Source organism: Drosophila albomicans, chromosome 3, assembly GCF_009650485.2.
Source record: "Drosophila albomicans strain 15112-1751.03 chromosome 3, ASM965048v2, whole genome shotgun sequence".
NCBI classification, from domain to species: domain Eukaryota; kingdom Metazoa; phylum Arthropoda; class Insecta; order Diptera; family Drosophilidae; genus Drosophila; species Drosophila albomicans.
The window spans coordinates 47,319,863-47,342,276 of NC_047629.2; the positions used below are offsets into that span (position 1 = coordinate 47,319,863).

Here is a 22,414-nt window from a genome sequence, read left to right on the forward strand (position 1 = left end):
AAATGTGTGAATATAGGAATGGAATATCTAATCGGACGGCCTCGAACAAATCAACAATATATTTACACACTTCATAGGGTGACTTTTTCCATTGACTGTTATAAACAATCAATTCTTTTTTTATAATTTAAAACGAGGTATATTGAAATGTAATTGTCTTTTCCGTTTCATGGGGTAAATAGATTGTGTTTTATTCCTCTGTGTTGTGTGTGAATGTGAGAAAAAAAAGTAGTCCATAGTCTTAGTGATAATTTAAAACAGTAAATATAGTTAGTACATACAATATTTACAAGTCCACACCTCCATTACCAGAAGTTGCTATTAATTTATGTTAATATTGAATTCCATTCATGTGATTTCCAAGTGTTGTCTTCGTTTCTTTTGCTTTTAGCACAGCTAAAAAGATTTCCTGAAGTAGTGATTTTTTCATTTTTGTTAGAGAGAATGTGTCGTAAGACTAGCTTAACTAGCAATAAAAACTAACTAATATATGCCATCTTTACATATAGGCAATAACTACTGCTCCATGGGGCAAGCTGTGGCCAAATGATTATTATTGCTGGCGACTCCCGCACTTGCCATGTTATAGAGCATACCAAAACGCTTTTGTTGGGGCGGACAAGCAACCGGGGAGGCGGCGGTGGGCACATCGCAACGCTCCTCGAAATAGTGGACAATGCGTTGCAGCACAAACTTGAAGATCTTCTCCTTGCTGATCTCGCCATTCAGGAATGTAATGTCCTTGCAATCGCGATACTCGGCAAAGTTCTGCTCGTAATACGGCCAAACGCAGAGCTCAAAATAGCCGGTGACATCGGGTGGATCGTAGGTGCGCTTCGATCGACGCTCAAAGCACTTTTCATACGGCAAATGGACGTGATACTTGATATTGCATAATGCCAGCAGCTCGGGCTGATTAAAGATCATAAAGCCCTCAATAAAGAGCACATTGATCTTCTTATCGCGCAACTGAGCCGCAATCTGTGCATTGATATTGAGACGCATCAGGTGATCGGCATGCTGTTGCTGCTGTTGTTGTTGTTGCTGGGGATGATGAGGTTGCCTGCCTGACAGCTGGAACTGCTGCTGCTGATGATGGTGATGATGATGCGAATGTGGATGATGGCGTTGCTGTGGTTGATACTGATAGGCTGCCGCTGCTACGGGTGGAATATGCTTGCCATTGCTGTGCAATTGGTAATAGCCAGAATTGTATTGCTGTTGTTGCTGTTGCTGCTGCTGCTGTTGTTGTTGCTGTTGTTGATACTGTAACGCATAGTGCTCAAAGTTGGCATAGCTGGCTGTGTGTTCGACGGGTCCATTGATAATCTGGGCAATGTCCGCCAGCATTTGTTTCATGTCCAGCGATGTGAGCAGCTCATAGTTGATGGCATTCAGCTTGTCCACGCGCTTGTGCCGCCTATCGTCCTCGGGCAGAAAGTAATCGTCCTGCGAGACGAGCTGCACATCGCCAATGGTGTAGGGTGTGTTCCACAGCGGTGCATTGCGCAATCCCTTGAAATAATCGCGCAGTTTATGGGCCAACGTTGTCTTGCCGCCGCAGGTGACACCCGAGATGCCAATGACCAGCCACTGTGGCATCTTGTTGCCGACTGCCAAGCCAGTTGATCTGCTGTCGCGTTTACGCCGCCGCTTAATAATAATCGCTTATTATTGTAATCTTCGGGGTCGTGACCCTTAATATTGACGTCGCTCTCCGTCTCAGTCAACTCAATTGCGTTTTGTTGACTTTGTGAAGCTCCAAATGTGATAGAAGGAAAACACGGCAATGCCGCCCAAGCAGATGACCCCAAACACCGTGGGCACTATGAATGCGTATTTCAGCGGTGGAAACAGCGAGCGTATGGGATTTCCTAAAAGACAGACCGAGAGAGAGCGATTGATAAGAGAGTGTGTTTGTGGTAAAGTTATCGAAATGGGAGAGCAAAGTAAGTTATCGGAACATGTGTGAGAGCGAGAGAGGGAAGAGCGACCTTGACATTGTGTCGTCGCTTGTGTTTACAACATGTGAATTTTATTTTGCAGCGTTTATGCGCGACCAGGTAACTCTATGATTGATGCGCGACTAAAAGATACCCTATACATAACTATTAATTGTATACGCTTGGATGAATTGAAAGTGCAGTAATCGTAAAGGCTGCTTTGTTGTTTTTGCTGTTTCTCAAAAGCGGCTGGTCAAAGTGTGACCATAAAAATACACATCAAAACAGAAAGTCTACAATTACCATTTTATAATCATAGGTGCCGCCTACGCAACACACACACAGTCCCACAACCACACACGTGGTGCGGGCGCAATACAAACGTGTGTACATATGTGTGTCGCGCAAAATGAATTTAATCAGTGGTTCTTTAATTACTATACAAAAGCCGCATGGCGCACACAGCACACAGAGAGCGAATTATGGTGGTGCAAACACTCGGATTATTCAATAAGCTAACAATAATACTTTTCGCATACACATACAAATACATACAATGACATATTACTGTGAATAATACTCACCTTCATCGAGTATCATAAACGGCAAAATTGCTACCCAGAAGAAGTAGTAAAAGAACACAACTATTGCGATTAACAAAATGATTTTGCCCAGCTGTGCATTTGAAGCCATAAATAATATTATTATTGATATTAATAGGACACGCGACTAGCCAAAAACTTCAACATGAATATGTATGCAATGTACATATATAATGAGAATTTGATTAGACTTGTAAAAACGCACACTGACGCATTCGCAATTTGTTAACAATTTTCGTTATTGTTGTTGTTGTTAGTTCTCTTCCGTTGTCGATGCCATAAACAAACAGGTGGTGTCTCACTCACAGTTCTCCAATGTCAATTGTTAGTTGGTTTCGGCTTACAAATGTGTATTTGCACAATAGTCTCGTTTGCTATTGAGTATGCGTGTGTGTGTGTGTACTTTGGGTAGTTCTGGCCAACAAAACGTTGTAGCTGAAGCTGAATTGTTGAGTTTGTCGAGTTCGTCTGCACTGCGCACTTTTCTTTTTTGTGTAATTCTTACGTAAATTGCCTGTAACTGTAGTTTGTTTGCTACACGCGGCGCACTTAGTTGCTAGTTTAGTCAGTGTTTTGTTGATTTAATTGAATTAGAACTGCAAATTGTCACAAACTCATGCGCAAGCTGTGCTCCGGCGGTTTCGCGTATTAGTTATAAACAAAATGCCAGGGACGCGCAACTTATTAGCAAAATGTCGATAAGTGAATGTAAAGCTATCGAAAGTGTTGGTTTATTGTGTCAGCCCTTCAAAAAATGTACTCGGTATCGATTGCGCAGATGCGCGACATCGAGCTAGATTTGAAGCCGGTATATAAATGACATACAAACTATAGTAAAATATCGATCATGTAAGGGAATTGCTGTAATTGTAACGCAGCAAAATAGTGAAATGCGAATAGTGAGAATCTACGGCATCTACATTTTTTTTCTCAAATATAGAAATATCAAGTGGTTAAAAACAGTTTATGCACGCATGGAATATACTAAAATCTTGAGTGCAGAAGTAGCAGTATAACTAATTGACATAAAAACGTGTAATTTAGAAATATTGCTGCGGCCACACCATACCACAAGTGCTATATTAAACAGCTTTTTAAAGAAAAGCTCTCTCTAACAAAATAATAACGGTAACTCTGTGAGTGGAGTTGTCCGTTACCAAGGCAACTGTCAAAGGAACAAGTGAATTATTTATTAAATATATAAAACTCAATGCATAACGTTAATTAAATCGTCTTCCGATGTCGCGTTCTGTTTACGACGTGCAACGCGACTTTGCATTGAGCAGTGGCCTACGCTCTGAAATCATTTGGGATGCGTAAGTTGATTTACTATTTTTGGTCTTACCCTGTTAAACAATATCGTTTGTAGATTGTCAGCAGATCAGGCGGATGTATTGCAACAAAAAATTGCAAATCTTATTGGTGTACACGAAGCAAAGATAACGCGAAAAGTCGCGCGACAAAGACAGCAAGTGTTCGATAATGTCTGGCAACAAAGGAAATACACAAATGACGTTTTACTCTCGGCTATTATCTACGTATTGGTCACAAACGAAACTGACCCGGAATTGGCCATGCAATCCACAAGCTTCACTTGTCATCCCGTGATACGCACCCGCAAGTGCGTGATGGAGGAGGAGGAGGACAACAGCGATTGCTGCTGCATGATCTTTATTGATGAACATGGCCGAGTCTATGCCAACTGGAGGCAGTACGTCTATAACAATACACTACCAAAGGGCACCATGATAGCACCCAGTCAAGGTATCTATCGTCTCACCAATGATGTGGACACTGGTGTCCATCTGATGATGCATGCGACACCAGCGTCGCGTGTCAAGTGCAAAGTACTCAAGGCCAGCGACACTGTGGCCACAATGGGAGGCTTAGCAGCCAGTTTACCAGTTGCCGCTGCTCTGGCCATGCCTGTGGCGCCTCCTTTACTGCTTGGAGCCACCGTTGTTGGTGTGACTGCAGCCGCTTACAGCACTGTGCGCTCGGCCAGCGGTCTCTTTGACCGCCATCGCTATGGGCAATCCAATTCGCTATGTGATAATGAGGCGCGCAACAGCTGGCTGGGCGTGGCTGGAGGCGTTGTTGGTCTGGGCGCCACTGGTGCCGCTAATGCGCTCAGCGTGGTGGGATCAGAGGCGCATGCGGCTGCTCAATTGGCCGTGAAGGGCATCAATGTGACGTCCATTGTCATTTCCGGCACGGGTGTGGCCAACAGTGCCTACGATTTGTATCTGGTGAGTGAAATTTAGACGAGTTCTATATTGATTATACACAGTATATAGTTTCGAGCGTATTTTCATTTTGTTTGAGACATGTTTCATTTTCATTAACTATTGGTTGAATTTTTTGTTTATAACATATAATATATACAAGCTTATGGAGAGAGTATAGATTATTTGTAACGTATTCTCTGTTGACATATTAGAAAACTATTAAAGAAAATTGGATATTGATACATATAATGTTATTGGGTATCCAGTTATTGTGAACTTGAAAGTTTATTAAGCCACAATGATCTGCACCTTTTTCGTTTCCATGCTGAACAGTTACTTTATTTTGTACCCGTCTTGCTTATTCTAGAAAATCAGCGACGATGAGCCATTGAGTGGAATCGATCTGCTGCAGCTTGCCTCCAGCTTGATCATCTTCACCCACTCCATAAACAATCTGCGCTTGGCCATCGAGGCGACCAATGCCTCCGACTTACGCTACGCTGTGCGCAATCAAACCAGGTTAGCGATCGCTATATGAAATTATTACTTATGTGCTAATGTTGTGCCTTTTTTAGCAAAATCTTTGGACAAATCGCTAATGAGTCGGCCATGCTACAGAGTAGAGATGCTGCCACCCAGAAGTTTGACTTTGTGCGCACCCTCAATGATATACCCTACAAGGAGGTGTTGCTCAGTGCACTTGGTGCCTACAAGCACTTAAGCGATCTGGGCGCCGCTTTGTTGCCCCATTTGATAAGCTCGAATGAAGCTGGAGAGACGCAATTGAATGTGGAGTTTCTGGCCAAACAGTTTGGTCCAAAGTTTGTGCAGCACATCAGCAACTGGAACAACTTGTTGGATGTTCTGCTTGCCCTAGGAAGATACTTCTCTGAGCAGACGGTGCAGCTGCTTATGCAGCTGACACGCAGTTTTCTAGAGCAAAATGTGGATGGCATAGAGTGCACCCTAAAGACATTTCTATCAACGGAAGCCGTGCTCTATCGCATATTGATGGAATGCCTGCGAAATTATAAGGATTTCACATTGGAGTTGTTAGACCAAAGTCGCGAACCGATTCTTGCAGGCGTTGCTACATATTTTGAATCCTTGCAGCCGAATAACACGGAGAACTGTCGAAGAATCAAGTGTAAAGATTGTCCCGGTTTCTATCACCTTAAAGAAAAGTAGTCAAGTGGGAGTAATTAAGCTTCCATGTTAATTTACATATTAATTCGACATTGTAATATAATTACTCTGTTGAGTACAGTACGCACAAATAGTTTTAGATAATTCTATATTTCTCGAATGTGTAATGCAATTATACAATTGTTATATTTACTAAAACCTATTTATGATACAATAATACAATATTTTCAAATAAAAAGTATTTCAAATATACCACTTTCCAGCTTAGTAATCGGGTATCGATTGTCGATTACCACAACTAATTCTAAAATCAAATATGTTTTCCGCCAGGTGGCGCTGCACTAAGGCGCTCAAATTGCTGAATTTAAAAATAAACTGCTAGATCAAACAGGACCTAAACGACTGATGTCGCTCACGTGCATTTCTTTGGAGCTGGAATTGACGCGTATGGTGACCTCGAACAACACATTTTTTGGCTGCGTCAAAAGCCGCAGACGATAAATGGAGATGCGAGGATCATCAGCCTTATTACGTTTGGCTACAAGCCCCTTTGAGATGCCCACCAAAGTCTTTGGCTGGACATCATATAAATTGCGTACGAAAACATTTTTGTGAAAATAATCTACGAGGTACTCGAAGGCTAGTTGCGCCATCATTTTATCGTTCGCTGAGTTTGCCTTGTATTCGCTATAGGACCAGCAGGTGCACCAATGATCACCAATGGCCACATCCTCGCAGCTTCTATTGAGCGGCAGCGGCAGTAGCAAACTCTGACAGTTGGGGCAATCCTGTGCTCCTCCCATCCCCTCCAAGCTGTTGCGTCCACTCAGCGAGAGTATATGCTTGAGAGTGACATGTAAATCGTAGGGATTACTTAAGCGCTGCCTGTTCACTTGGAGCGCCTGCACAAACTCGGGATGCGCCTTCCTCAACGACGGTGGCAACCAGATAAAGAGAAAGGGTAGACGCTCCTCCAGCCAGCTCAAGCTGCTCATTCGAGTGGGAAGCTGATGCGTGCCATGATCACTCAGCAGCACCACAATCGTATGATTCATGGTGCCTTGCTCTACCAGACGCTTCAGGTACTTGGTCATATAGCTGTCCATGGCGCTGGTGCGTGAGATGCGATACCCATGACTGTGTGTGTTTGTCCAGAAGAAGCCAAAGAAGCTATCGTTGCGATAGCGACGAGCAAACTCCAGCGCATAGTTGTAAATGTGCTCCGATGCGTGTTCGTAGCCCAGGCACACCTGATACTCCTGGCCAGGCTGCTGACTTACGTCCAGCCACTGTTCTGCGGCAATCAAATACGGCCGCAAATAGTAATCGACGGGAGATTCCCGGAAACCTCGCATTCGCAGATTGAACGTATTGATGGACACTGCATCCTCGCCAAAAGCTGTTACATAACCCAGTTCCCGATACAGCTTCCAGATGAACTCGCACTTGTCCAGACCACCAATCAAGTAGGGATTACAGTGCTCCATGACGCTGTTCAAGTTTCGACCCGTCAAGAAAGCCAAAAGATTGGGCAATGTGTTGGCCGCAATCTGCAGTAAAGGATTGAGTTGGCAAATTATTTCAAAATTCTTAATAGTTAAAAGCAGTATTTAACATTTTAGGTAATTTGATTATTAATGTTACTTATAATACTTATTTAAAAAAATTACTACGCACTGCCTAATTATTCTGAAAAGGTACCAAATTAAAATACTAAAATATACCGAGGACTAGTATATCGATATACTAAGTACTATACGCAATGGTATATTTAAAAATCTAATAGTATATTATTCTTATTATTAAATTACAACATTAAAATACTAAAATATACCGAAGAATGGTATAGCGATATACTATTAGATTTACTATAGAGTTATAGTATATAGTACATCGATATACAAGTCCTCGGTATATTTTAGTATATTAGATTTGAAATATACCATAGATTATACTATTACAAATCAATATATAGGGAAAATACAATTAATCATAATAAAAATTACGTAGTTCGCTAAAATACTAAAATATACCGAAGAATGGTATAGCGATATACCATTAGATTTACTATAGAGTTATAGTTATAGTATATAGTACATCGATATACCAGTCCGCGGCATATTTTAGTATATTATATTTGAAATATACCATAGAGTATACTATTAATACAATTAATCATAATACAAATTACGTAGTTTGATAGACTTGTGTGCATACCTTGTTGTAGGCGGCCAACTCGAACCAGCCATTTAGCTTGAGATATCTGTAAGTGGAGGGCATGGCACGCATCAGATTCAGTCGCGAGATTGTATCGATGCCCAGCATGAGCACACTGGGTGGCTTTTCCTTTGTGCTCCGCCACTGCTGCAGACGCTGACGCAGCGCACTTCGCTCCGGGACTGTGGCATGAGCATTGGTATAGATCAGTTTATCCTTGGCATAGCACTCAACGAGGAAACTATCGAAGTCATTGGACAACTGAACGCTGCCCTTGAAGTGTTTGCATTGCATCACATTCACCACGTTGTCGTTCTCGCGTTCGACTTCCATATAGCAACAGTTGAGAGCAGCTGTTTGTGGTGACCTCAACTCTAGATCGATCTGCAGATGCCATTGATAGGCACTCTCATTGATGCTCAACACATAGTGCTCCAAAGATTCGTTGTACTTCACCCACGTCAGTGGCTGCAATTTGGTGCATGGTTTGTACTTGCCAAGTCGAAAGTCTTGCATCGATTCCTTGCTGAATGGCGAGGGATCGGGAATGCGACAATAATCAGTGTCCACCACGTAGCGATTCTTTTCGATGCACTGCAGCAGCGGCAGCAGCAACAGCAGCAATATCAATGCAGTCAGCCAATAGATTGTAGTGAACATTTATTACTTAAAATCAATATTAAACTAGACTGTAAACCAGCGAAGATCCACACTTTAAATTCCTTTTGAATACAGGTTGTAGCTGCAGCTGTTTCGCTTTCCAGGAAAGGAAACGAAGCCCTTCTAATGCTTAGACTCGATTGCAGCTTTCTTACATTCTGTTTCATCACACTTATTGCATCAGCAATGAAATTGGGTTGCTATTAAAGTTCTCAATAATAATATAAATCCTTTCCTTTATAAGCTTAAAGAAAAGTTCTAATTGGAGTTATTTAAAATAATAATGTCATAATATATTATTTCGCAGTTGAGAAAAATGAATATTTTTTAAAAACAAATCTTCTATATAAAGTTTAGTAACTTAGTTTTTGTTTTTCATCTTTGTATGGAAGCATGGATTTTGGAAAATTTTAAAAAGTTCTCTATACCCGATTTCTGTCGTCGATGAAGTTTATCAAAAACATAGGTTGAAAATATATAACTAGAAAAATGAAAATGTATGTTATTAAAATAAAGTGTTGAACATAAATAAAAAAAATTTTTGGTTTTTATATAGAAATGTTTATTTAAAATGTTTAAAAATAAATTGAAATTCAAATAAGTTTTGTCCCACTTTATTTTGTTATTTTATGCAGATTTAATAATTAAAAATAAATAAAATTCCCATTACTTTTGAAATTTTAAACATTTTGTATTAATAACTAGTAACAATGTCATTATTAATATTTAAAATTGTTATTCTCTTTTTGCACAAAATGTGGAATATTCAATATTCTGTAAATTACAAGTTAAAAGTTTCTTGCAGGACTTATACGAAAAATATTCAAATTTATAAATATCTTCATAGTTTTTGGAATTTAGAATAATTTAAAGGATAATATCTATTATCTATCTATATCTATATTCCGGAAAAAATCTTTTTGATTTTACAAATATGTTCTTTTTACCCAAAATTCCTATGAAAATCAATAAAAGTCAAAATTTGTGTTGATTGTGAAAAAAATATTGTATATTAAAAATAATAAATCCGTATATATTCATGTTATGACACATTTAAGATATGTATGTAGATAGATTTGAGTTAGTCCTAGGCGCTAAACTTATCACTTCATTAATTTATCTAAGTTTTGTTGTTTTTGTGTATTTTTTTTATGTAATACTGTGGCAAGATTCGCTGTCCGGGAACTGAGAATGGAACCGGGACAACAAACAAGGTACTCTATAAGAGTGAGCGCGACTTAAACATATAGAATATCGAATATCCAGATGTATAAAGATAATAGTAATAGTAAAAGTAGTTATAGTTAATTGTAAATGGACGGAATCTGTTGCTGACTAGCGAAGAAGAAGAAGCACTTGAAAGCATTATTTAACAGAAGAAATCCTCATCGCACTGATGAAAGCAGCAATAGGAAATTCCTTTGTACGCTTGAATCGAATTGTCGCGACGGAAGCGTGACTTCATCTCCGGATGCTTGCGGGGCTTATAGCGAGGCTTGACATCAAGATTCACGAGCTTGTGATAGTGCGCCTTGCTGACCTTGAGGTAACCACCCTTTGGGAAGCTGCTGCGTCCGATAAAGTGCTCGTGTTTATGCGATTTACCATCTGTAAATGAAAGAATAATAAAATGCAAATAATGTTTAATTAATATGCATTATTTGTTCACCCAATAACTATAAGGTCGTGGAGTATTTTGCCTGACAGACGGAAAATGTGGGGGAATATTTTAGTAAGTCTGTCTGTCTGTCTGTCCGTCTATAAAAACATAAAGATCTTATGAAGTATAAGAGCTAGCGATATAAAACTTTCTGACAATAATGCTGAGTATAATATGCAAGTTAAGTAAATCAATAATTAAGTGCAAATATACTTAATTTGCATATTTTAGTATATTTTAGTTTTCCAAAATTATGCTATTAAATTTACTGACAATAATGCTGAATAGAATATGTAAATTTGGTATATTTCTATATTTCAGTATATTTTATTTTAGTATATTTTATTTCAGTATATTTTTGTAATACCAAATTTAAGCTAGTGACTTGAATTTTAACCATCCCCATTAATTAGTTGTTAAGTATCATATTCCCTTAAAATTTCCTTAACATTTCCCACGTGGTATCTCAAAGTCGGGTACACTCTACTGCCACCTTTTTTGTACTTGTTTTTGTCTTGAACTTGCGCCTTGACAACGGTTAAGTGGACAATCGGAACTGCATTATTGTTAATCGCATTTTTTTTGTGTTTACTTTATGAAAACGTGTTTCGATGCAGTTCCGATTCCGATTCGGATTGCGATATTGATGCCGGTTTCTTGCCTGGAGTTGAGTGACTCTGTGACCTTAATTGGTTTTAGTATTTGCGAGTTCAACTTACGCATCAATTCGTTTACATGGCGATGATGGCTGTAGTCCAGTGAACGCCTCTCTCGGCCCTCATCCTGCTGGAACAAACGCTCGCAAGCCTCTCGGGCAAATGTCTTCATCTTCTCCAGCGAACAGTAGCCATGCGTTGTGCTGACAAAAAAGCTGGCGAGGATCGCAAAGAAAAGCATCAACTGCAACGAGAGAAAAATCAAAACTAAAATTAAAATCATTTTCTAAATATAAGCGGGTCAAGCAACCAGATATCTGAATCTGTATCTGTATCTGTATGTGGATTAACTGCTTTGGATGACGCCAGCTGGCAGCTGCTTCGTGACGTGCTACGTCGTCGTCGTCGTCCTCGGCTTGTGGCCAACAAAGTGGGTCACAAGCGAGCATCAAACTGGAGCGCATTTGCAAGTCGTCGCAGCCCATTTGGGCATTTTTAATGTGCGAAACTTCCCCGCGCTAAATGTTATGCAATAAGACACGGCAGGTAGAGGCATTTCCGCAATTTGATTAGCCAGAAAAAAAACAACAACCACAACAACAACAACGATCGGCAAATATTGAGCGCATTATGCTTATTTTTGCAGTTTCTTACAGAGAGGGAGAACAAAAGCGCATTTGTTGTCATTTATTTTTAGCCCGCTCCCCGATACAGGTGATCATCACGGTGGATGTTGTTTGCAGACAGGTTTGAGTGGCACACACCCCTCTTTGAGCCACCGCAAACAACAACAACAAAAACGACTCAATGGAAATTGCAAAGCCAATTAGAAATATTCCACAAGCCAACAAACTAGATAATTGCACTGCTTAATGCTTATATTAATCTAACATTTTAATTAATTTATTAACTTACCTTTATGCGCATTTTGTGTTTGTTGTTCTTTTAGTTTTGTGTATTTATTTTCTTTAAATTCCACTTAAACTTTTGCCCCACTGGCAAACACTGCGTATACGTGTTTTTTGATTTGCTTTTGGTTGTGTATTTGTATGTAACTTTATTTGACGTTTTTTTTTGGCGGTTAAACGAACGCACTGCACCACCGTACCACCGACCGTTACCTGATAAGCTGCGAACCTCAAATGAAAGCTTCACCCAAACGTTGTTAGCTTTTATACGCGCACAAAAATATGCAAATCGCAAAACTGAGCGCGCAGGAGCAGCGCACAAGAGCGAGCGAGCCAGGCAGCCACTCAGAGAGCGCGAGCAGGCCAGGCAAACAGCAGCAGAGGCAGCGCGAGCGAGAGAGAAGCAGCAGCAGAAGGAGGTGGAGCGCAACAATGTTTAAGTGCAAAGGCGCGCCGGCGCCGCAGCTTTGGCTTTGCCTTTGACTTGTGCTTAGAAAATTGAGCAGTGTGGACATGAAAGGATGCGCATTTAATTAACTAAATCTTTTTTTATTACCTGCTTCGCTCATTTTTTGTGGGTGTTTTCGCTACGAGCTCACATTCATTATAAATGGCGCCAATCAACTTGCTTTGCTGATAATCAATACGCAAACATTGTTATTTTTACCGGCATCTAATCTAAAACACCTTGAAACTGTAATTGTCATGTAATGAGGAAACCGCCAAGGCGTTCAACCTCAACAAAAACACACACAGACCTGCGCTGTGGGAGAAAGTGACTGATTGAGTGAGAAGTTAAACGCGTGGCTAGCTGCCGGTGATGGCTGCCAATAGAGTGTCGAGTATCTCGAGTTACCTTGTTGCTAGGGGAATTCCGTTAGCCAAGCCTCACGCACGTTGTGCGTTGTTGTGAAATTAGTATGAGTATTTCATTCATAACAGCGTCACGAGTTTACGCCTGCGTATTTATTGTACTATAATAACAGCTCGTAAATGACTGTGCTGTTAATTAACATAGTCATAGCATACTAGTAGACAGCAATGCAGTTTTTGTAAAAGCATCGTGTCTGCATGTGCAGCAGCCACACTGCTGTGTTTTGGTTCAAAGAGCTTTAGTGCAAATGTGTGTGTGTGCGAGAGTGTAAGTGAGAGTGCGCCAGCAAGGCCAAACCGCTCTCACTCTCATTTCTTGCATGCACTCTCACTTTTGCTTGTGCGCTCATGTGCGTGCGCGCGTAAGTGTGAGTGAGAATGCAGCAGGTGGTGGTGCAGCAGCAGCAGCAGCCGCAGCATTGACGTTATACTGACATTGAGAGCTTTAACGGTTGTTCTTAATCGCTTCGACGTCAGATTTGTATGCATATTGCTGCTGGGGCGGCAATTATTTGTCTAATTTTACTTTTATTGGCTGGTCACATTACAGCATACGCATGCGCATGTGTATTTTTGGCAGCGTACGTTAATGTTGGTTTTGTTTGGTGTTGGTGTTGTTGGTGTTGTTGGTGTCAATGCACACTTTCGGCCGAGTTTTGTTGTCGCTTTGGAGTTTTGGGCTGCCGCACATGCGGAAACGGGTCGTATGCGCAATGCGTGAGTGCATTTTTATTTTACGACGCAATTGCATTTTACATACTTTTATTTGCAGTACGTGTGTTTGGTGTGCTCTTGTGACATTTGCAATTTTGAAAATCTAACGATATCAACCAGGCACGTTGCGGAATCCCAATAATATTCGCAATATACACACACACACACATAATGAACGAGCAAGAATGTGAATACAAAGTGGCTTTGGCATTTACTCAAATATGCATTTTGTTGTTTTTGTTGTGGCTTGTTATGATCTAAAAATTCGCGTGAAACTGGCCAAGCTTCTCAATCTAATCCCGCTCATTCATAAATACTTCATTCTATACTCACACATATCCACACACACGCATAAGATGCTACGTATTTCACAACCTGATTTAAAGAACACGCCACTTGCCTGCTGCTGCTGCTGGCTTCTCATCATGTCAACGATCTTATGCTGTATGTTGTGCTGTGCTGTGCTGTGTGTCTCATTATCTCATTCTTATTCGTCGCGTACTTACCTGATGGACACTGATCGTCCAACACAGCCAATTCAACCTCATCTCGCTACCGCTTCAAAGGTGACCATCTCACCGTTCACCGTTCACCGCACTCTCTGCTCGTCTCGACATTTGGGCTGCCCAAAAGCCGAAATAAAGAGAACAACAAACTGGTTCTCATTCTAATAGTCGATAGCATCATCACTCGGTCGCACTGGTGTCTAGACGAGCTTGGTCCTTGGCAACAAGACAACAAGCAAAGAAGGGCCAATGTCTGCTGAGCGTGTGATCGTGTGGGTTCCTCTGTTTCGCTCTTCCTCAGTTATTGTGTTCGCCTCCTTGTTATTGTTGTTGTTTTTTCGGAAGGCGTGCTCCTTGAAGAAACGGCGAAAGTGGTGCGTCACGTCCGCGTCTGACTCCGGCATCGAGCAAGAACACCACAATTTGCCGTTTACTCTTTTTCCAATCCTCCTCTGCCTTAGCGGTCTCTCAAAGAATTTTTTGTTTTCATTTTTTTTTGTCTTTTATCTGCACGAGTTCAAGAAACTCTGCACATTCTCAAGGAATGCTCGAATTTCTAATGAGCAGCAGCCCGTGAACGACAAACCGACATTCTTATGCTCTTTCACATAATTCCCATGTATGTCGACTAATTGGAATCAGAAATTCGCAGACAGCCATGACTAATGTGCTACCAATGCCAAGTTTATGGCTAATAAAAGCACACACATTATTGCTAAACCAATTGGAATTGGCTATTCAAGCAGCTTAGTCATGTTTTGGCCAACATAAATCACACCGCGCGTATATGACAGATTAGTATTTCAAAAGCAACCGCCAATTGAAATCGTAAGTGAATTACTAGCTAGAGGGCGCTAGCAGCTGGCGCCATCTTGTGTTAACTAATGTTAACAACAACAGCTGTTACGCATTATTTTGTAGTCCGCGTTTTTATACGAAGCACACAGAATAATAAAATAATGTTCGCAGCAAAAACACGGAATTTGGTGCGTAAAACTCACTTACCAGGCAACTGGAGCTGGTGCCGCTGGAGCAGCAGCAGTAACAAAACAACGGCAACAGCCGCTGCACCGGATGTAAACGCCAATCAACGACAACAGCTACTCAATGATCTTGCGGAGCCTTTGGTAACCAACAGCCGGCCAACGATTGATCCCAAAGAAACGAGCATAGTGCTATTTCCCGGCCAGGGCACACAATATGTGGGCATGGCCAAAGATCTACTGCGTTTCCCAGGCGCACGACGCATCTTTGAGCTGGCCAACGAAGTGCTCAAATACGATTTGCTGAAGATTTGCCTGGAGGGACCACGGGATAAACTCAATCGCACCGAATACGCACAGCTAGCTGTGATGGTATCCTCACTGGCCGCCTTAGAACAGCTGCGCGAGGAACGTCCCAAGGCCATAGAAAACTGTGTGGCAACAGCCGGCTTCAGTCTGGGCGAGATTACGGCGCTTGTCTTTGCCGGTTCGCTGCCCTTTGACAAGGCCTTAAAGCTGGTGCAAGTGCGTGCCAATGCCATGCAGTTGGCCTGTGATCAGCGACCCGGCGCCATGGCCATGACCATCTACGGACCCGATACAAATGTGGGCGAAGCATGCGCTAAGGCGCAGCAATGGTGTCTGGATCGTGGAGTAGAATCGCCATACTGCGGCGTTGCGAACTATATGTATCCGCATTGCAAGGTCATTGCTGGCAATGTGGAGGCCATTGAGTTCCTGGAGCATCACGCCAAATCGCTTAAGATTCGCCGCATGAAACGTTTGGCGGTCAGCGGCGCATTTCACACACCGCTCATGGAGAGCGCGGTGGCACCTTTCGCCAAGGCATTGAGCAGCATTCGACTAGAGGATCCCATCATACGTGTCTACTCGAACGTGGACGGCAAGCCGTACAAACATGCTTCGCACATCTTGCGCCAGCTGCCCAAGCAGATTGTGCGCCCGGTGAAATGGGAGCAGTCGTTGCACACGATCTACGAGAGGCAACAGGGCGTCAATTTCCCACGCACCTTCGAGTGTGGACCCGGCAAGGGTTTGCTGCAGGTGCTGGACAAGGTGAATGCCAAGGCAGCCCAGTCGGCTCACAATGTTATAGCTTAATCTTAATTACGATGTATAAAAAAAAGTGTTTAGCATTTTGATTTATGAAAATTATGTGTATTTTCTTTCGCTAAAAGAAGTAGGAAAAGCTCAGAAATGCGAAGACAACACCAGATCAGATCAGGATTAGTTGAAAGTGTAGCGGAAGTGTAGTTGGTATTGTTCCAGTTGTTGTAGTTGTGATTAAGTTTTGTAATCTCTTGTGCTCATGCGGTGCGCAAATGCGGCGCCCTTGTTCTTGCGAAACCTTTCAAACGGATCGTTCAGATTGTTGCCCACACCCTGGAAGAATTTGAAATTCGAAAGTTATCTTGCTCTAGCATCGTCTTGCTCCTCCTTGATGCGCATTAGGCTGCCATCGACTTCGTCTGCTTCGTACCTTGTACATGTCCTTGCGATCACGCACCTCGCCACCCGAGATGGGCGTATCAATGCCCTGATTCTTCGAGCCAAGGCCGGTGCCAGTACCAGCCCAACCCATTTTCATGAGCATCTGGTGGCCCTTGTTGGTCTCCTCTATGAATTCCTGTGGCTTGGCAAAACTGCTGCCACTGCAAGTAATAAGAAGTGTAATAGCAATGAAGGATGGCAAAATTGGATGTGCTTACAAGAAACTGGGTGGCGTGGGAGATCTGTCGCGTTCCACGCGTCTGGAATTGTTGTTGGCACTCGGTCCGGCACCGTTGTTGCTGCTGTTGTTGCTATTGTTACTGTTGTTGTTGCTGCTGTTGCTGTTGTTTCGCTCCGCGCGATTCTCGCGACTATTGTCACGTTCATGACGCGGCGAACGATTGCGCGCCTTGCGATTGCTGCCACCACCGCTACCGCCTCCTCCTGCAGCTCCAGCAGCTCGATTTCTTTGCGGCGGCGGCGTCAGCGCACGTTCGATGGAACGCGATTTGGACCGTGAGCGGGATCTGTTGCGATTAGCGGGCGAGCGGGAACGTGAACGACTTCGACTCTTGGAACTGCAAAATAGAATTAGATACGTTATAATTTACTGATGATGCTCTAAAGTTGCATGTCTCATACCGATAACAGCGCTTGTTGCTCTTCTTTGTCTTCTCCAGCACAATGGGACTGGGCGAGCGGGATTTGGTGCGTGTGCCATTCTTGATTTCCTCCTCCTTTTGCTTGCGTGCCGCATTCTTCACCTTGTAGTACTCATATAGGCCCAGCTTCTCCCAGCCCTCGCTGTAAATGAAATACAATAATCAGTGTCAATTCAAAATTCCATCTTCACGTTACACTCACTTGTCTCTGGGTCGATCGTGCGACGGCGCCGCATAGAAGGCATTCAATGCATTGGTCAAGCGCTCGCTTTGCGGCGCCGGCGCTGGCAAACGAATGTCCGTCGAGTCCAGCGGCTTGTAGTTGTAATCCTCCAGACGTATCAGCGGCACTATGAGACCTGCTGGCAGATCATAATACGGTGCGGTCGGCACTTGCGGTTCCTGAGACGGCGCCATGGCGGACTCAACAGACTCCAAACTGCGGTGCTTTAGGTCATCGAGGTCCTGCTGCTGCTCGTCGGGTCTCTGCTGCAACACCACATTAATGGCCGCATTCAGTGCACCAATATCGACGCCACCATCAACTGGTTGCCCCAAGCTACCGAGCGGTAGTTGAGCAAATGGCGGTGGCGGTTGTTGCGCCTGCTGTGGATGTTGCATTTGTTGCGACTGGTGTTGTTGTTGTTGTGGCATTGGTGGTTGTTCATCGGGATGCCGCTGCTGCTGATGTTGCTGCTGCTGTTGTTGATGCTGCAGATGCATCACAGCCTGTATAGCAGCATTCAACACGCCCATATCCACAATTGGCTCGCCCCCAGGCACTTGACCGGGCATCGGGGGATATTGCGTTGGCGGCGGTGGCTGTTGTTGCTGCTGTGGCGGCCCTTGGCCATGCAAGGGTGGCGCTCCAAATCCTGGCGGCGGCTTGGACATGTCCGGAATGAAGAAGTTCGGTCCGCGTGCATCCACAAAATGATTGCCAGGCTGCGGCGGCAATTGCGGCGGCGGCTGCTGTTGTTGTTGCTGCTGCTGTTGCTGTTGGTAGCCCGCATACATGTTGTTAACCGGTGGCTGCGACAGGTCATGATTTGGCGGCGGTGGCGGTGTGTTCATGTGCTCCTGATCCGCACCTGGCATTGCAATTCGCTGTGACATGAGTGCTGGTATTGATTTGTTTTGCGGTGTTCCAGGTGGCACCTGCTGCTGCTGTTGTTGTTGTTGCTGTGGTGGCGGTTTTTGGGCGACCAGCAACTGCTTCTCCAGCTGCAACTTTTGCTGTTCCAACTGCGCGATTTGCTGCGTCGCATGTTGCATGAAGATCTGATGCTGTTTCTGATAGCTGCAAAAGGAATACCAAATTAGATTCAAAGTGAAATAATTGAATTGTGCAACTCACTTGTCTAACGTGGCTTTGGTGCTCTGTGAGTACTTGGCCACAATGTCATGATGCGTGTTCTGCACATTCGTTTTGTACTCTTGCATTGAGGAGTCCGGCGATTGCAGTTTCGAGATGACACACGCATCAAAGAACTTGGCCTTGGACTCCCACAGTGAAAGCAACTTCGACAGCTTTGTGCGTTGATCACTGCTGGCAACTAAAGGAAGAGTTTTTATTAAGTGAATATCGAGAAATAAATTTACAATATTTTAAATGCTTACTCAAATCGGCGCTGCAGAACATCGGTATAACGACGTTCTCGAGATTGTTCTTCAAATCGCTGATATTTTTACGCATACTGTAAATAGATTATGGCCGCTTAAGCAAAAGTCTCGTCGATGGTCAACGGTTTTGTCTGTCTTTCATTTGTCTGTCAATCATGTCCAGTCTCTTATAAACTAAGCAACACAGTTCTTAAGAAATTCTTTACTCTGTTACTTAGTTTTTATACAATTTTTGTGAGTTTGTTGCTTTTGCGAACTTACCAATGATGGAGTATATCATTAACTAAATATATAAGATGCAATTTTTGCTGAAACGTTGAACCATTGACCAAAGCCCTAAAAATAAATTAACAAACGAAAAACATATTTTTGTCCATTTTTCTCTGAGCGCACACAACAACATTTTGCCAAAGGTGTTTGTTGTGCTGCATTTTATGAACTGTGCTTGTTTTTTGTACTTTCAATACGTCTTTGTCTTTTTTGGTTTAGTGTATTTTTAGTGTGTGTGTGTGTTAAGTTTATGTTGTGTTTATTTATGTTAAGTATCTTATCTAATGCCTAACTAAGCTCAATTGTTAATGTTTTTTTTTTTTTTTTGAGAGTCGAGATCGGAAATAAACGTGCATCGTTTGAATGTTTTTTTTTTTTCTAAAACGAATCAACGAATCTCTCTCGTTTCTCGCTCGACGAGTCAGCGACACGGTAGTTTTTTTTTTATTCGCCAATATGGACTCGCTCTTGCATCATATCGCGTTAAATTTTCAATTTGATTTCGTTTTTTTTGCTCACACACACGTTTACGTTTACCACACTCGTTGAAAGAAAGAAACACAATGTTAATTAATAAATGTTGAAAAGATCATTAATTATATATAAACTGAGGCATACTTCTTTAAAAGATATTGTAAAACGACATTGATTTTTGCGCTGTCGGTTGAATGCTGTAAAATCCAGTTCTTGCCTAAAATTGCAATATCAAACGGGTTACTCATATTATCATTATTGTCTCGGGGCAAATTAAGTTAATATATTTTTTTAAATACTTTTTTTTGTTTGTATAAAATTAATTTGGAATATTTTCGCTTTGTCTAGCTCAAAAAAGTTAACTGACATATATATAGTTTAAGGCTTAACAAACTAAATATTAACCCAGTCTGGTGGAATCTGGTTTGTACTATATAAGGAAGTATATGATATGTTGTGCATATTTACCTGCTGAGATGCTATCCTTGGTGCAGGACTCGATAATCGGCTGAAGCACTGAATCAAATTCCCTCAACACGATACCCTGCTCGTTGGCCAATTGCTCCAGTTGCGTTGTCTGCGCCGTCGCCATCGCATCGTCGATTTGCTTTGTCTTTTGCGTCATCAGCGCCTAAAGGTTTCATTCACAGTTTTTACGCATTCATTTTTGAGATCATTTTGGTGTTCAGGTGTTTAGATGTTTCGTCGGTTGTTTTGGTTGGATTATTGAACGCACGCATCACAGAAAGATTTGCGATACGTTTTAGTATTGTTTTTTTTTTCGAATCGATCAAATGCGACAACAAACGAGAATTTCGTTTGCATCAATTGGGTTTTGTGTTTTGAACACACACATTTGTTATCAGTTGGTGGTATGAAGAGTGGTTTCGTTATATTTTTGTATTTTTTGTTTTGTTTTTTTTTTTTTAATTTTTGTTTTATGTTTCAAAAAATATACAATAAAGCAAAAATTTAATGTAGCATTGTAAAATTGTTAAATTCGATAGTTATAAAAAAAAGTAACAGAATAAAAATAGTCAAATACTTCTTTTAAGTACAAATGGTAAGCTGTAACAATATTGCAAGTAGTATATGTAAAGGAGGCCCAAACGTGTAGTGACAAATCAGGGGAATCACACATATCACACTGAAGATACATTTAACTACCGATGCAAGGAACAGCGAAAAAGTTGTAAAAAGTCACAGGAAGTTTCAAATACAATTTGCATTTTGGGTTTAATTGAAAATTAGATTTTCAATTTGAAACAGATGAATTTTAATAATGTTGAATGGATACGGTAGAAATAGGTGATAAAGATATAGAGATTTCTGACCCAAATGTAATTACTAAAAGCAATAACAAAGTACCAGGAATAATTACAATTTCCCGGTTCTTTTGTTTCCGATTTTTCCAAAGAAGGAGCTAAATAGTGACTGAACTTCAAACTATTTACAATTCTTATTGATTTTTTAGATTGAGACAACAAAATCTTAGCCAATAGATCAATTGGAATAAGACTGAAATGGCTAAAATCCTTGGATACTTTAGAAATGACTGCTTACATTTCTCTAAGGGATTTAAAATTGTATTGGAAGAGTGGAGCAAATGCACATTATGCCATTCACTGATTACTTGAAGTAAGAGCAATAGAAACGGAAGGATAACAAGAGTATCACAAGCCCATAGAGCGAGAATTTTAAACGAAATGTCAATTCGAGATTGCAACTGCTTTCCTTAATGATAAGTGTAGGTTTTTTTTGCAAAAAGAGAAGTCACGCCTGCTACGAGAAGAGAAGGAGCAAGTACTGGATTTATTTACCGTATGTTGTGCAGAAAGATTCGCATCCGATTGCTTGATTTGTTCCCTTAGCGTATTCTGTTGCATTTTAATGGCCTCCAATTGAGTGGTTAAATTCAATGTCAACGCTGTTCCATTAGCTGCTGCCGCTGTCACTTGGGGGTTGGAAGGGTTTGTGGCATTGGCATTTGGCGGCCACAAATGCTGAGATTGTTGCATTGCGCCATCGGACGACTGTTGTTGTGGTTGCTGCTGTTGTTGTTGTTGCTGCTGCTGCGGCGCATAGTGAGCGTGATTTGGCGGTGGCTGTTGCATATAAAGCGGACCACTTGGCATGCCTGCTCCTTGCTGTTTCAGCACTATATGACGAAAATGACGGAAATCTAGCAATTAACCAACAATATATTGACGACGCCTACTTACTTTGTTGCTCGGCTGCCACACGATATTGATAATAGTTGGCAAATTCGCCGCCATAGAGGAACTCGAACTTTGGATTGTTTTGCTGCTTTTGCTTGGTGATCGCTTCAAATTCGGGTCCATTGCGTGCCACAAATTCAGCCAATTTGTCTATTATATTGCGTAAACTTGCATCTAACGGAAAGGGAGTATAAAAATATATCATCTATTTAGTTTTGCCATACATTTTGCATGTGTGTGTTTGCCTTTTATGTGTGCGTGCGCAACGATTTTGCAGCATAGCTTTTATTATTTGTAGTTGCGAACTTACCTCTTGGCGGTTGTACGTCCATTTTGTGAGTTGTTTTACAAACTAGCTATTTTGTAAGGTAAGGCTTAAAAAAACATAACTTTTTTACAGTTCTATTCAAAGACTTTTTTTTGCGGCGGCCGCACAACTTTTTTTATCAATTGTTCTTCCTCTTATTTTTATCAAGACGCCATATTTAGAGCTGGCAGTTGTCACGATACATACAATGTAAATGCAGCCTATCGATAAGTAACGATAAGTTTCCTCAT

At 41.8% G+C, this 22,414-nt stretch overlaps 6 protein-coding genes across 8 annotated transcripts; 2 read left to right on the forward strand and 4 right to left on the reverse strand.

Annotated features, from left to right (window-relative positions):
* Positions 1–153: 153 nt before the first annotated feature.
* Positions 154–22,338, reverse strand: LOC117567190 (calcium homeostasis endoplasmic reticulum protein). Of its 3 annotated transcripts, XM_034247016.2 has the most exons (13): positions 22,167–22,333; positions 21,860–22,030; positions 21,458–21,795; positions 20,106–20,268; positions 19,782–19,854; positions 19,155–19,229; positions 18,891–18,967; positions 18,628–18,826; positions 17,473–18,570; positions 17,251–17,412; positions 16,827–17,186; positions 16,598–16,769; positions 16,257–16,500 (listed from the first exon to the last, which is right to left on the reverse strand). In XM_034247016.2, exons 1-13 carry the CDS (start codon positions 22,186–22,188, stop codon positions 16,402–16,404), a joined length of 3,009 nt encoding a protein of 1,002 aa, XP_034102907.1. In that variant the 5' UTR covers positions 22,189–22,333; the 3' UTR covers positions 16,257–16,401. The 3 variants fall into 3 exon arrangements, 2 of the variants coding, with proteins under 2 accessions (XP_051860840.1, XP_034102907.1); XM_052004880.1 differs by lacking the exons at positions 16,257–16,500; positions 16,598–16,769; positions 16,827–17,186; positions 17,251–17,412 and adding an exon at positions 154–1,026 and having other exon boundaries at positions 18,429–18,570; positions 22,167–22,337; XR_007954929.1 differs by lacking the exons at positions 16,257–16,500; positions 16,598–16,769; positions 16,827–17,186; ... (1 more) ...; positions 17,473–18,570; positions 19,782–19,854 and having other exon boundaries at positions 18,800–18,826; positions 22,167–22,338.
* On the reverse strand, positions 1,592–3,212 carry LOC117570058 (uncharacterized). Its single transcript, XM_034251493.2, has 2 exons — positions 2,528–3,212; positions 1,592–1,874 (listed from the first exon to the last, which is right to left on the reverse strand). Exons 1-2 carry the CDS (start codon positions 2,634–2,636, stop codon positions 1,732–1,734), a joined length of 252 nt encoding a protein of 83 aa, XP_034107384.1. The 5' UTR covers positions 2,637–3,212; the 3' UTR covers positions 1,592–1,731.
* Positions 3,598–6,001, forward strand: LOC117570052 (uncharacterized). Its single transcript, XM_034251480.2, has 4 exons — positions 3,598–3,861; positions 3,915–4,794; positions 5,141–5,292; positions 5,349–6,001. Exons 1-4 carry the CDS (start codon positions 3,785–3,787, stop codon positions 5,959–5,961), a joined length of 1,722 nt encoding a protein of 573 aa, XP_034107371.1. The 5' UTR covers positions 3,598–3,784; the 3' UTR covers positions 5,962–6,001.
* On the reverse strand, positions 6,292–8,807 carry LOC117570051 (uncharacterized). Its single transcript, XM_034251479.2, has 2 exons — positions 8,137–8,807; positions 6,292–7,469 (listed from the first exon to the last, which is right to left on the reverse strand). Exons 1-2 carry the CDS (start codon positions 8,794–8,796, stop codon positions 6,303–6,305), a joined length of 1,827 nt encoding a protein of 608 aa, XP_034107370.1. The 5' UTR covers positions 8,797–8,807; the 3' UTR covers positions 6,292–6,302.
* Positions 9,762–12,265, reverse strand: LOC117570057 (uncharacterized). The gene is made up of 3 exons (XM_034251492.2): positions 12,028–12,265; positions 11,176–11,356; positions 9,762–10,404 (listed from the first exon to the last, which is right to left on the reverse strand). Exons 1-3 carry the CDS (start codon positions 12,037–12,039, stop codon positions 10,166–10,168), a joined length of 432 nt encoding a protein of 143 aa, XP_034107383.1. The 5' UTR covers positions 12,040–12,265; the 3' UTR covers positions 9,762–10,165.
* LOC117567193 (probable malonyl-CoA-acyl carrier protein transacylase, mitochondrial) lies at positions 14,970–16,269 on the forward strand. The gene has a single exon (XM_034247022.2). It carries the CDS (start codon positions 14,998–15,000, stop codon positions 16,216–16,218), a length of 1,221 nt encoding a protein of 406 aa, XP_034102913.1. The 5' UTR covers positions 14,970–14,997; the 3' UTR covers positions 16,219–16,269.
* Positions 22,339–22,414: the final 76 nt, after the last annotated feature.

Bases quoted from the DNA above. Each gene is read 5' to 3' on its own strand.
- LOC117570058 (XM_034251493.2), bottom strand. From the start codon at position 2,636: ATGGCTTCAAATGCACAGCTGGGCAAAATCATTTTGTTAATCGCAATA. The intron at 1,875-2,527 runs GTGAGTATTATT...TCTGTCTTTTAG, and splicing joins GTTTATGATACTCGATGAAG to GAAATCCCATACGCTCGCTG.
- LOC117570052 (XM_034251480.2), top strand. From the start codon at position 3,785: ATGTCGCGTTCTGTTTACGACGTGCAACGCGACTTTGCATTGAGCAGT. The intron at 3,862-3,914 runs GTAAGTTGATTT...TATCGTTTGTAG, and splicing joins TCTGAAATCATTTGGGATGC to ATTGTCAGCAGATCAGGCGG. The intron at 5,293-5,348 runs GTTAGCGATCGC...TGCCTTTTTTAG, and splicing joins GCTGTGCGCAATCAAACCAG to CAAAATCTTTGGACAAATCG.
- LOC117570051 (XM_034251479.2), bottom strand. From the start codon at position 8,796: ATGTTCACTACAATCTATTGGCTGACTGCATTGATATTGCTGCTGTTG. The intron at 7,470-8,136 runs GTATGCACACAA...CCTTTACTGCAG, and splicing joins AGTTGGCCGCCTACAACAAG to ATTGCGGCCAACACATTGCC.
- LOC117570057 (XM_034251492.2), bottom strand. The intron at 10,405-11,175 runs GTAAGTTGAACT...TTTCATTTACAG, and splicing joins CCATGTAAACGAATTGATGC to ATGGTAAATCGCATAAACAC.
- LOC117567193 (XM_034247022.2), top strand. From the start codon at position 14,998: ATGTTAACAACAACAGCTGTTACGCATTATTTTGTAGTCCGCGTTTTT.
- LOC117567190 (XM_034247016.2), bottom strand. From the start codon at position 22,188: ATGGACGTACAACCGCCAAGAG. The intron at 18,571-18,627 runs GTGAGTTGCACA...TTCCTTTTGCAG, and splicing joins ACCAAAGCCACGTTAGACAA to CTATCAGAAACAGCATCAGA. The intron at 16,501-16,597 runs GTACGAAGCAGA...AAATTCTTCCAG, and splicing joins ATCGCAAGGACATGTACAAG to GGTGTGGGCAACAATCTGAA.